Below are 12,067 nucleotides of genomic sequence, written 5' to 3'. Positions count from 1 at the left end.
TTGTTATTTTAACTTCAATATTACTTTTTGGACACTAGATGGCACTGTAAACTCTCCTGGAAGTTACCAGGAAGTGTATATTTTTTTTCACTACAAAATACTTTCATTTTTATGAATCAACGTGCCTTGTGATTTGAGGCACTTTGATTCATTTACAGGAGCTTCGATTGGCTTGGGGGAACACTCATTCTCCTTCCACAATTAATCCCCTGTAATAACCGCTGGGGCCAAGCGCACACCCGCCACAACATCACTGGAAGGAAATATCCGTCCAGATTGCCGCTAAGCAGCAGCAGCTCCTGCTGGACAGATACAGTATATCCGTCCAGTTAGGCTTAAGTTGTTAAAATAGCAAAGTCCCCAGACCTGGCAACTGCATATTGTGCTGTTTTATTCTTATGGAGTCTCATCTTTACTGTACTGCAATAAAACAAGGTCTTTCTTGTCCCCAAAAATGTGACATTTCTTTAGAACATCACCAGGTGGTTTGGCTGGGAAGCTGTGATATATACTAGTAGGCCTAAGCCCATTTAAAAACGGGCTCTAGGTCTGTGTTTCTGGGCGCGCCCACCTGCTCAACTGCCGCCACCGCGCGCGCGACCACCGCCCGCTCACCCGCCGCACATCCAGCCGCCTGCTCACACGCCGCACACCCGGCCGCCCGCTCACACGCGCTGCTCGGCTCCCTGGCCCCGTCCCCGGCCTCCTGTCTCTGTAACAAACAGCAATATCAGCAAGAACAAAGATTCCAGGAGCATCTGCGCTGTCATAAAACTTCAAACTTTTATTCCAACATCTTCTTTTAAAATTGCGTATCCACACAAAGCACTATAGTAAAATTGTACTTATCACCCAGGATCACTTGCAGCAGCAGGGGTGCCAGACACGGAGAGGTGCGGAGGTGCTGAGTCGACGATCGTTTCGCCTCTATCGAGGCTTTATCAAGACTGACCGACCCCTCCGTGTTGTTCCCCTTATGTATCGCTCGCTCCTCCCCCCCGTCCACCCACCACATTCCACCCCACCTCACCTGTAAACCATCACCTAATCCTGCTCTTCCTACGCGACACTTCCTCATACTGATACAACGTCACCTCCGGTCCAACCATCTACTCCCCAACATGCGTCTCATCCCCTACCTCTCAGTGCGCTCCACCCGTCTCTTTATGCGTTCCAACAGTCGCTTGCGTACACTTGACGTGATCTGCACGTATGCGCGTGTAACCACACGCGACCCTCCCGCGCAACATTATCTCTCGCACCAGCCGAAACGTATCACACCCAGTAGGGCTCCATCTTGTGGCCATCAAGTATACTACAGGTACTGGGTTTAAAAGGGCTCACTGTTACACTATTACTAGGCTATTTTTAATCACCCCTTTTAGCCCAACCCAGGAAAAAAGAGAGGGAGGCGCTGGAGGGAAAAGGGGGGGTAGGAACACATTGGGGAGGAGGCTATGGGGGAGGGGGGAGGGGGGGGAGGGGGACAGGGAGGCGGGGAAAAGGGAAGGGGAGGGAGGAAAGAAAATGGAGGGAGGAGCAAGCGATCACCAAAACAACAAGCATATCATGTAATTCATTAAGACACTATAAACAAGAAAATGCTCAAGCCATCAACAAAGGTTACATCAATAAATAGTAAACAGTATTCCATACGAGATGCATGGGAATAAGGACCTCAATTTTATGCCACTTTGATTAGGACCAATCCCAATCCTTCGTGTGCATTTATCACTGGTCACTTCATAGGGTGCATCCCCAACATATTTTTAAGCTAACCATGCCAAAGTTAGATGGTCCATCTGAGACTCTAAGACCGCATAGTGATCAAGACTACTATCTACATATATATACTCTCACAGTAACTCAAATAATTAAGTAGTTGTACACTAAAAAGTGATATCAGGGGGCAATCGTCCTCCCAAGGGTCAACACTCCCAGAACCAAGGTGCGTGTAAACCACTCCACCATATTGTTCTTAACTTCATTGTGCGCCTCATCCGAGGAAGATGCCCATATCTATCCGGTCATTAAATCCCGATGGACCATCCGCCCTCAGCCTCATAATCCACCTATTTTCCACCTGTAGCAATTTCAAGTCTCTATTAATACCCCCTCGACTATTCTCCACTATTTTGTCAATTCCACAGAATCTAAGACATTCCGGATCAGATCCATGTTTTTCCCTTATATGTTCAATTAGCCTCTTGGCTCCTTTGCCTTTCTCAATCGATTTGTAGTGTTCATGGAATCTCTCCCTCATAGGCCTGGTAGTTTTCCCTATATATACATAGTTGCAAGGACATCTGACCATATATACTACCATTTCCGTTCTACAATTAAAGAAGTGATTGATTGTATACTGTTCACCGAGATGGTAAAAAGTTTTACCACCTTGTAACTGATGGCAGTGGTTACATGTGCCACATCTGTAATTCCCATTTATCCTGGTTTTGTTAAGCCATGTCCTAGTTTCCGGTCTCCTAAACTCACTCCTAACTAGACTATCTTTTAAATTTCTACACCTTTTGAAGGAAATACAGGGAGGCACAGTACATTTGTCCTTCAACAGTGGGTCAGACTGCAAAAGGGGCCAGTTCCTTCTAATAGACCCTGCTATATGCTCACTAAGCGGTGAGTGAGTGAAGTGCATAAAAAAGCCTTCCTTCTTGATCTTTACCTTTGGACACAATAATTGTTCTCTCTCCTTTCCCTCTGCCCTCCTCATAGAATTCAGCACAACATTATAATTATAACCACGCCTCAAGAATCTGTCTCCGACTTCCATCATTTGTTTGATACCCTCCTCTTTGTGTGTATTATTTCTTTTCATACGGATCATCTGGCTATATGGTAGACTGTCCTTTAATTTCTTTGGATGGTAACTGTCTCCATGTAGGACCATATCCGAGGCGTTATCCTTTTTATACGTTGTGGTGGTTATCATATTACCTTCCAAACTGATCCTCAAATCCAAGAACTCCAATGACTTTCCACCCCATTTAGAGGTCAAATGTAAATTTATTTCATTTTTATTTAACTGTATCACCCAATCTTCAAACTGGCTCTGTGTTCCTGCCCATATTATCAGGACATCGTCTATGTATCTGGCCCAGAGGCGGACCAAGGACGCAACTCCTCCCCTCCCGGAAAAGACCTGTTCCAGTTCCCACCTTCCCATGAAGAGGTTAGCAAAGGTGGGGGCCACAGGGGTTCCCATCGCCGTGCCAACCTCCTGATGGTACCAGCGACCGTCGAAGAGGAAGGAGTTGCCCGTTAGCACCGCCTCCAGGCCAGACAACACAAACCGATTTTCCTCAGGGCTCTCTTGTAAAAAAGGCAAAAAGGATTCGACTGCTCTTAGACCATCTGTGTGTCTGATTCTACTATATAGGGAAGTTACATCTATGCTGGCTAACGACCATCCCTCCCAAATTTCAATATTTCTTAATTTATTGATCACATGTGTCGAATCCAAGACAAACGAAGGAAGTGCTTCCACCAAAGGCCGCAGTTTATAATCAAGAAACTGCGATAAGTTCTCATATACTGAACCTATTGCTGAGCAAATGGGTCTTCCTGGGGGGCAATTCATGTCCTTATGCACTTTTGGTATACAATACCACACTGGCTTTCTTGGGATTTCAGGAATCAATTTATTAGCTGATGATCTACTCATCACACCCCCTTCAACTGCTTCTCTCAAGATGTTCTTTAACTTCCTCATATGTGCTTCCGTTGGATCAGCTTTCAAAGGTCTATATGTAACCCCATCCTCTAACTGACTATAACATTCCCTCAAATACATGTCAATTGGCCATATTACTATATTTCCCCCCTTATCTGAAGGTTTTATTAAAACCTCCTTTTGATTCTTTAACCATTTCAGTGCAGCAAGTTCACCAGACGTGAGATTCGAATGAGCTTTTGGATAGATAAGAGCCTCCACTTCACTTTTTACTTTATTATAGAAAACTTCTAGTGTCGATCCTGCTGGCACCTGAGGATTGAACCGAGATTTTGATCCTATATTGGCCGGGACTTCCAATCCCTTTCTTGAATGTATGTTGGCCCTCACATTATCCAATTCGCACACATCTCTTATCCATTCTTGCTCTTCATTTGTGAATTCTTCACTCAGAATCATTGGAACAGGGATCAGTGTCCGGGGTAACGGCTCCTTATAGCAGCCCAATTTCTTTTGTGACTCAAAATGGCGATGACATGCTATTTTTCGAATGTTTTTAAATAGTTCGATCTCAAATTCCACCTCGTCAAACTCCATACTGGGACAGAAATTTAGACCCTTACAAAGAAGAGACACACATGATTCATCCAATTCTAGATTGGATAAATTGATGATTTCAAGACCTATTTGATTTTGTTCCTCTGTGACCGCCTCACTGCTTCTTGTTCCCAAGATATCTGATTTTTCTTCAGGATGCTTTTGCCCTGCTGGCCACCTTGTGCTCCTTTTGGATTTCCTTTTCCTTTTGCTCCGCCGGATATGCCTGCCTCCTCTAAAGGGACTTCCTCATCAGAGGACACCTGATTGTTGTCACTGGAATTAGGACTATCTAGCCAGCAGGATTGAGGCGAGGAGTCTCCTGACCCCTTTTCCTGTTCCTTCGGGGGCTTTGGTTTTTCCTGGGGGTTCTTCTTTTTCCTAGGTCTCTTGGGTTTGCTCGGGTTCTTTGGATTACCCCTTGGTGGGTTTTTTGGGCTAAAACCATATCCCCACCTTGGTCTGTTATCATCTTCACCACCTCGTCTCCAGTCAAATTCACATTTGTGTTCATAGTCATTCTTATCCCGGAGAAACTTCTCATTTTTCTCCTTTTTGACTTGTTCCTGGATACTAATTAGTTGTTTTGCAAACCGCTGCAAACAATCTTCCAGGTATGACTCACTCATTTTAGCAACGATGGCTGCTTTAATGTTGGAAATTTCCTCTTCAATCTCTTTATAGTCCTCCTCGTTCTCCTCCAATACAAACTCTTGAAATCTCAATGTGAACTCCTGCATGAGTTGATCACATTTCACCTTTGATGTAGGTCTTGTTCTAGCCTGAGCCAGCTTCTTAATTACACGTATGCCCCGAGGGGCCCTCCGCACCTCATCATATTGTTTAAGAAATACTATGGTCCAGTATTTTTTAACTTCACGTTCCATAGCTTTAAACAATTTTCTTTCTAAGACAGGAACCTCAAATGCCTGCCAACAAACGTCCATTTTTCTTTCAAATAATGGAGCAGTGTCTCTACGACCCTCTTCCAATGCTGCATGCGCCATCTTGATCCGTAACTTTTCAACAGGGTGCAACCCACCAACAGAAGAAACAGTATAATCAATGTAGACAGGAAGATTTATGAGTGAGTGCACACCATATTTGCTTCATACTAGTACTCTACATAGCGGTGCACATTCTGGATAAGAGGACTAAATTATTCACAATATCAGCAAGAACAAAGATTCCAGGAGCATCTGCGCTGTCATAAAACTTCAAACTTTTATTCCAACATCTTCTTTTAAAATTGCGTATCCACACAAAGCACTATAGTAAAATTGTACTTATCACCCAGGATCACTTGCAGCAGCAGGGGTGCCAGACACGGAGAGGTGCGGAGGTGCTGAGTCGACGATCGTTTCGCCTCTATCGAGGCTTTATCAAGACTGACCGACCCCTCCGTGTTGTTCCCCTTATGTATCGCTCGCTCCTTCCCCCCGTCCACCCACCACATTCCACCCCACCTCACCTGTAAACCATCACCTAATCCTGCTCTTCCTACGCGACACTTCCTCATACTGATACAACGTCACCTCCGGTCCAACCATCTACTCCCCAACATGCGTCTCATCCCCTACCTCTCAGTGCGCTCCACCCGTCTCTTTATGCGTTCCAACAGTCGCTTGCGTACACTTGACGTGATCTGCACGTATGCGCGTGTAACCACACGCGACCCTCCCGCGCAACATTATCTCTCGCACCAGCCGAAACGTATCACACCCAGTAGGGCTCCATCTTGTGGCCATCAAGTATACTACAGGTACTGAGTTTAAAAGGGCTCACTGTTACACTATTACTAGGCTATTTTTAATCACCCCTTTTAGCCCAACCCAGGAAAAAAGAGAGGGAGGCGCTGGAGGGAAAAGGGGGGGTAGGAACACATTGGGGAGGAGGCTATGGGGGAGGGGGGGAGGGGGACAGGGAGGCGGGGAAAAGGGAAGGGGAGGGAGGAAAGAAAATGGAGGGAGGAGCAAGCGATCACCAAAACAACAAGCATATCATGTAATTCATTAAGACACTATAAACAAGAAAATGCTCAAGCCATCAACAAAGGTTACATCAATAAATAGTAAACAGTATTCCATACGAGATGCATGGGAATAAGGACCTCAATTTTATGCCACTTTGATTAGGACCAATCCCAATCCTTCGTGTGCATTTATCACTGGTCACTTCATAGGGTGCATCCCCAACATATTTTTAAGCTAACCATGCCAAAGTTAGATGGTCCATCTGAGACTCTAAGACCGCATACTGTACTGTACTGCAATAAAACAAGGTCTTTCTTGTCCCCAAAAATGTGACATTTCTTTAGAACATCACCAGGTGGTTTGGCTGGGAAGCTGTGATATATACTAGTAGACCTAAGCCCATTTAAAAACGGGCTCTAGGTCTGTGTTTCTGGGCGCGCCCACCTGCTCAACTGCCGCCACCGCGCGCGCGCGACCACCGCCCGCTCACCCGCCGCACATCCAGCCGCCTGCTCACACGCCGCACACTCGGCCGCCCGCTCACACGCGCTGCTCGGCTCCCTGGCCCCGTCCCCGGCCTCCTGTCTCTGTAACAAACAGCACGGACAACGCTACACAGAGACAGGAGGCACACGCAGGGACACAGGGATATTTATTATAGAGGATTTAACTGATTAAAGAAAAAAGTTTTGTTACTGCTGAACCTAATAATAACCGAACAGTTTTTTTGTTTTTTTTTTAATAAAAAAAATCACCACATATTCCCTTTTAAATTGAAATGAGGGGGATGTGGAGTCTGCCATCTTTATTCCTTTTGTCTGGAGCTCTGATACTTTAAGTTCCAGGGTTTCTGTATGCAGGCGGAACACCTGGTCCGCATAGCTGGGGAAGTGACTCCGCAGATTAAAGGGGCACTATTGCTAATCTGCTTATTTTAAGACTCTAACATAAATATGTGTTAGTAAAGCAATGTTACTGACAAGTATGAACACTGATCAAAAGGTATTTCCACACTGCCAATACCCACTGATAGCCAGGTAGTCACGACGGCAGATTCACCTTTCTGACGCCGACTGGGCTAATACATTATGTAGTAGGGGGATCCAGCTGTAACTGCTGCTTGAGCTGCCGTTGGTTTTCATCTATCAGCTCAGCTATGCTCTTTCAAACTTCTAACTGCACTATCGTGCAGTTACTGTGCTCAACGCAGCCGCCGTACAGCGCAGGACAGCGCCGTATGGCTCTATGTTTATGCGCTGCCCGGAAAGGACCCCTTATGGGAAGCTGGCAAAAGCCGAAGTCGGGTTACCAGGGCGACGGACAACAATAGGTGTCCGTGTCTTTGCCAGCTTCCCATAAGGAGTCCTTTCCGGGCAGAGCATAAACATAGAGCAATACGGTGCTGTCCTGCGCTGTACGGCAGCTGCGCTGAGCACAGTAACTGCATGATAGTGCAGTTAGAAGTTTGAAAGAGCATAGCTGAGCTGATAGATGAAAACCAAAGGCAGTTCAAGCAGCAGTTACAGCTGGATCCCCCTACTACATAATGTATTAGCCCAGTCGGCGTCAGAAAGGTGAATCTGCCGTCGTGACTACCTGGCTATCAGTGGGTATTGGCAGTGTGGAAATACCTTTTGATCAGTGTTCATACTTGTCAGTAACATTGCTTTACTAACACATATTTATGTTAAAGAGTCTTAAAATAAGCAGATTAGCAATAGTGCCCCTTTAAAGAAGGATTGGCAGAACAGTCAGGTAAGTCATATATAAAATAAATAAATAAAACGGTCTATAAAAAGATATAAAAATGTCACATTCCTCTTCTTTCACTTTCCCTTTGCGGCACACTGCAGGCCCAGCTGTTTTCTAGGGGAACATGTTTAAAAGGTCAAATAGATTATTAGAAAATGAGGCCCAGAACAAAAAGGCCCTGTACGTGGATTACTGATTTTTCCCCAATTTTATAATATTGACACATCACCTCCAGAATGTACAGACTAAGTTGAAATGTCCTGCCTGTACTGATAGTAAACTAGCTGCAGCGTATACTGATCTTTGCTACCCCCAGTATGTACAATATAAGCTGTTACTCTGTGCCTGTACTGATAGTAAAGTAGCTGGAGTGTGCGCTGAACTCTGCTACCTCCAGAATGTACAGTATAAGCTGTTACTCTGTGCCTGTACTGATAGTAAACTAGCTGCAGTGTGTGCTGATCTCTGCTGCCTCCAGTATGTACAGTATAAGCTGTTACTCTGTGCCTGTACTGATAGTAAACTAGCTACAGTGTGTGCCGATCTCTGCTGCCTCCAGTATGTACAGTATAAACTGTTACTCTGCCTATACTGATAGTAAACTCGCTGCAGCGTGTGCAGATGTCTGCTACCTCCAGTATGAACAGTATAAGCTGTTATTCTGTCCCTGTACTGACAATAAACTAGCTGCAGTGTGTGCTGATCTCTGCTACCTCCAGTATGTACAGTATAAGCTATTACTCTGCGTCTGTACCGATAGTAAAGTACCTGGAGTGTGTGTTGAACTCTGCTACCTCCAGAATGTAGAGTATAAGCTGTTACTCTGCGCCTGTACTGATAGTAAAGTAGCTGTAGTGTGTGCTGAACTCTGCTAATTTTATAATATTGACACATCACCTCCAGAATGTACAGAATAAGCTGCTATTTCCTGCCTGTACTGATAGTAAACTAGCTGCAGCGTGTGCTCATCTTTGCTACCCCCAGTATGCACAATATAAGCTGTTACTCTGTGCCTGTACTGATAGTAAAGTAGCTGGAGTGTGTGCTGAACTCTGCTACCTCCAGAATGTACAGTATAAGCTCTTACTCTGTACCTGTACTGATAGTAAACTAGCTGCAGCATGTGCTGATCTCTGCTACTCCCAGTATGTACAATATAAGCTGTTACTCTGTACCTGTACTGATAGTAAACTAGCTGCAGCATGTGCTGATCTCTGCTACTCCCAGTATGTACAATATAAGCTGTTACTCTGCGCCTGTACTGATAGAAATCTGGCTGCAGCATGTGCTGAGAAGTAAGTTCGGAGGCACGCTGAGTAACAGAGTGGGCGGGGTGAGTGAGGAGAACAATGCCCTTGGCCAGGGCTTGGTCATGTTGACCTACCAGGTGGATTGCTAGCTGATGCGCCAAGGGGAATCAGAGGCCTCTGTACACACGCTAGATTCTTGGCAGAGGCAGTCTTTACCGACCAGCCTGGCCAAGTTTTATTTAGCCTGTGTACAAGGCTCACACTAAAGTATGTGCTGATTCTGTCTGCATAAAGTCAGAAACTCCTCTTCTCCACTTTTCATAATATCTTTTCTATTGCTCTTTTATCTGTTTGCTCTGCACTCATCACCTCTGTCCTCCTCTTTCAGTGTGATGTATAGATGTATTTTTATGATCTGATCATAGCACAGACGGCCAGGGCTGCCTTCAGAAATTTGTGGGCCCTATACCAGGCACACTTACCTCACTCCCTCTGCTCCCCACCAAAAATAAATAAATAAATAAATCAGTGTTTCCCCATAAAAGAAACATGATGTCAGTACCATATAAATACATAATAATAATAATAATAATAATATGGTAAGACAGGCAATGACTATGGTAGGATTAGGTTGTGAGCTCCTCTGAGGACAGTCAGTGATGTGACTATGTACTATGTAAAGTGCTGCAGAAATGTTAGCAGGGTTCTGGATTCTCTACTATTTGCTGCTGTCAGAGTGCATCCTGGCACATGTGTGTAGAAGCTCTGTACTGCTTTGTAAACTAACCTGTTGCTCAGCTATTAGAAAAACAATTGGCTTATAATAAACACAACATCTTCCTTTTGTTTACCTAAGCTAAACTGGTCTGAATAGGCAGTGAATTAATGAGCTGATAACAAAGGAATTCAGCTCTGTGACTGAAAAAATAAATGCACACCATTCAAGTACCTCAACGTGGAATTCCTGAACTCTGCAGCTGCTTTTTCTGTTCAGTGCACACTGCTAGAGCCTGGAAACAGTTACTGCCCCCATCCTCCCCCCCCCCCCCCCCCCCCAGTCATTGCTTGCCCCTCACAGAGCTACTGGTTGTGATGCCCTGACGGTGGCTCTGCGGACGGCAGATCCATCTTCTAGAAGTGATTTGAAGTCATGCTGGGGAGCTTTCAGGATACATTATAGAGGTGACAATGTAAACAGTCACAGCTTACAATTGGGCGAGTCAATTGGCGATGATGCCTTTCCACACATTTGCATGCAGTCTGTAATAATAATCAATTGTTTGAACACTTTTGTGTCTGGGAATCTTCTGGGAAGGTGTGAAGACAAAGATGGCAGACTCACCAATAAATCTGTCTACACACTTTGGTTTGTTCTTCCAGTACACGCCCAGGAAGAAGACGGGCACGCCTGTGAGGATGATGATCAGCCCCACGCCGCACACGATGGGCTCCGAGTAGAAGCTGAAGATCAGGAGGAAAGCCCAGAACATCAGGTAGGTGATTGGAATCAGCAGATTCACCTAAAATCAAACACATGAACAGTGAGTCGCTGCTGGTCATATCCTTTACTTGTGTTTGTAATATCACATTAAACCATAGTTTCAGAAGAACACTATCTCTAGATAAACGAGTCCTAATGGTGCAGCTTATTATACAGGGCCAGCAACAAAACACTCCTTCGCTTGATCCCATCTCTTCATGTTCAATCTGCCTAAATAATAATATTTCACCTATGATTGCTGCCATGTATTCTTGCTGACCAAAGCGTCTAATGCTGGGAATACACAATCGTTTTTTTTCGGCAGATTTACTGGCAGATCATATTTTTTTCTAATCGATTTCCATTCACTTCTATGAAAAAATGGTTCAGAAAAACGATCAAAATTAGATTGGACCTGTCGGAAATGACCTATCAAGCCATCTATCTCCCGAAAAAACTTCCCAGCATAAGACAGCTGTTACTTACTCTAGTTACTAAAGGGCTATTGTCGCCTCTAACCTCCCTTGAGAGGTGCTGTTTACACTAAAGCTTCATATGAAGCAGTGTGTTAGTACGCGAACATTGACCCTGATGGGAGAGATCAATATTTCCTGAAGGTGGCATGACATATAGAAACAATGAATATGTGTTTAGGAATCAGTTGAAAAGGGCTCCTCAGCCATCTATATTAAAAGGGCTCCTCCATAGACTTCAAAGTTATTTCTTCAAATATGGGCTACAAGGTGCAGGGCCGGATTTAGGCCAAGGCCACCTAGGCCATGGCCTAGGGCACCACAGGAGCAAGGGCACCAAAGCAGCAGGCTAAAGTTATGCAGCATTTGCAAGCTTGCAAATGCTGCAATGCAGGGACATCAAGCGAGCGCCTGACCGCAATACTCTGCTGCCACCCGCCTGTGCAGCAGCCACCTTGTTCTTGGTGCACTTCTGCATTGTGGTGGGCGGCTATGGACTTGGGCAGCATTGGAGACAGAGGGGAAGAGGAAGCTTTGGCACTGGAGACGTGCTGAGAAATGAGTGACACTGATGGCTGCTGCAGTGAGAAGGCAAGCTGGCTACCTATACTGGGGAAGGGGGGGGGGGGGGGATTAAGGTAGTCATCTGACTACCTATACTGGAAGGAAAGGGGGGGGGGGGGTCATCTGGCTACCTATACTGAAGGGGGGGGGTCATCAGGTTATTCATACTAGAGATACTAGAGGAAAGGGGTCATCTGGCTAGCTATACTGAAGGGGGCGGCTGTTAACAGTGGCCCTGGGTGGCAAAGAGTACAAATCTGGCCATGACAAGGTGGTGAAAAGGGCTCCTG

General features: G+C 45.3%; 1 protein-coding gene across 4 annotated transcripts in view; it reads right to left on the bottom strand.

Moving 5' to 3' along the window:
- Positions 1–12,067, bottom strand: part of SLC7A10 (solute carrier family 7 member 10) — a 336,986-nt gene that overhangs the window by 12,073 nt on the left and 312,846 nt on the right. For all 4 annotated transcript variants that reach the window (XM_068260586.1, XM_068260587.1, XM_068260588.1 and 1 more), the window contains one exon: positions 10,603–10,780. In XM_068260586.1, coding sequence (XP_068116687.1) covers positions 10,603–10,780 — 178 coding nt within the window. The remainder of the gene's footprint in view (positions 1–10,602; positions 10,781–12,067) is intronic.

The sequence above is a fragment of the Hyperolius riggenbachi genome, chromosome 11 (assembly GCF_040937935.1).
Source record: "Hyperolius riggenbachi isolate aHypRig1 chromosome 11, aHypRig1.pri, whole genome shotgun sequence".
Classification (NCBI taxonomy): Eukaryota; Metazoa; Chordata; class Amphibia; order Anura; family Hyperoliidae; genus Hyperolius; species Hyperolius riggenbachi.
Note: the sequence above shows the minus strand (reverse complement) of the source record. Positions and strands in the feature narration are given on the sequence as shown.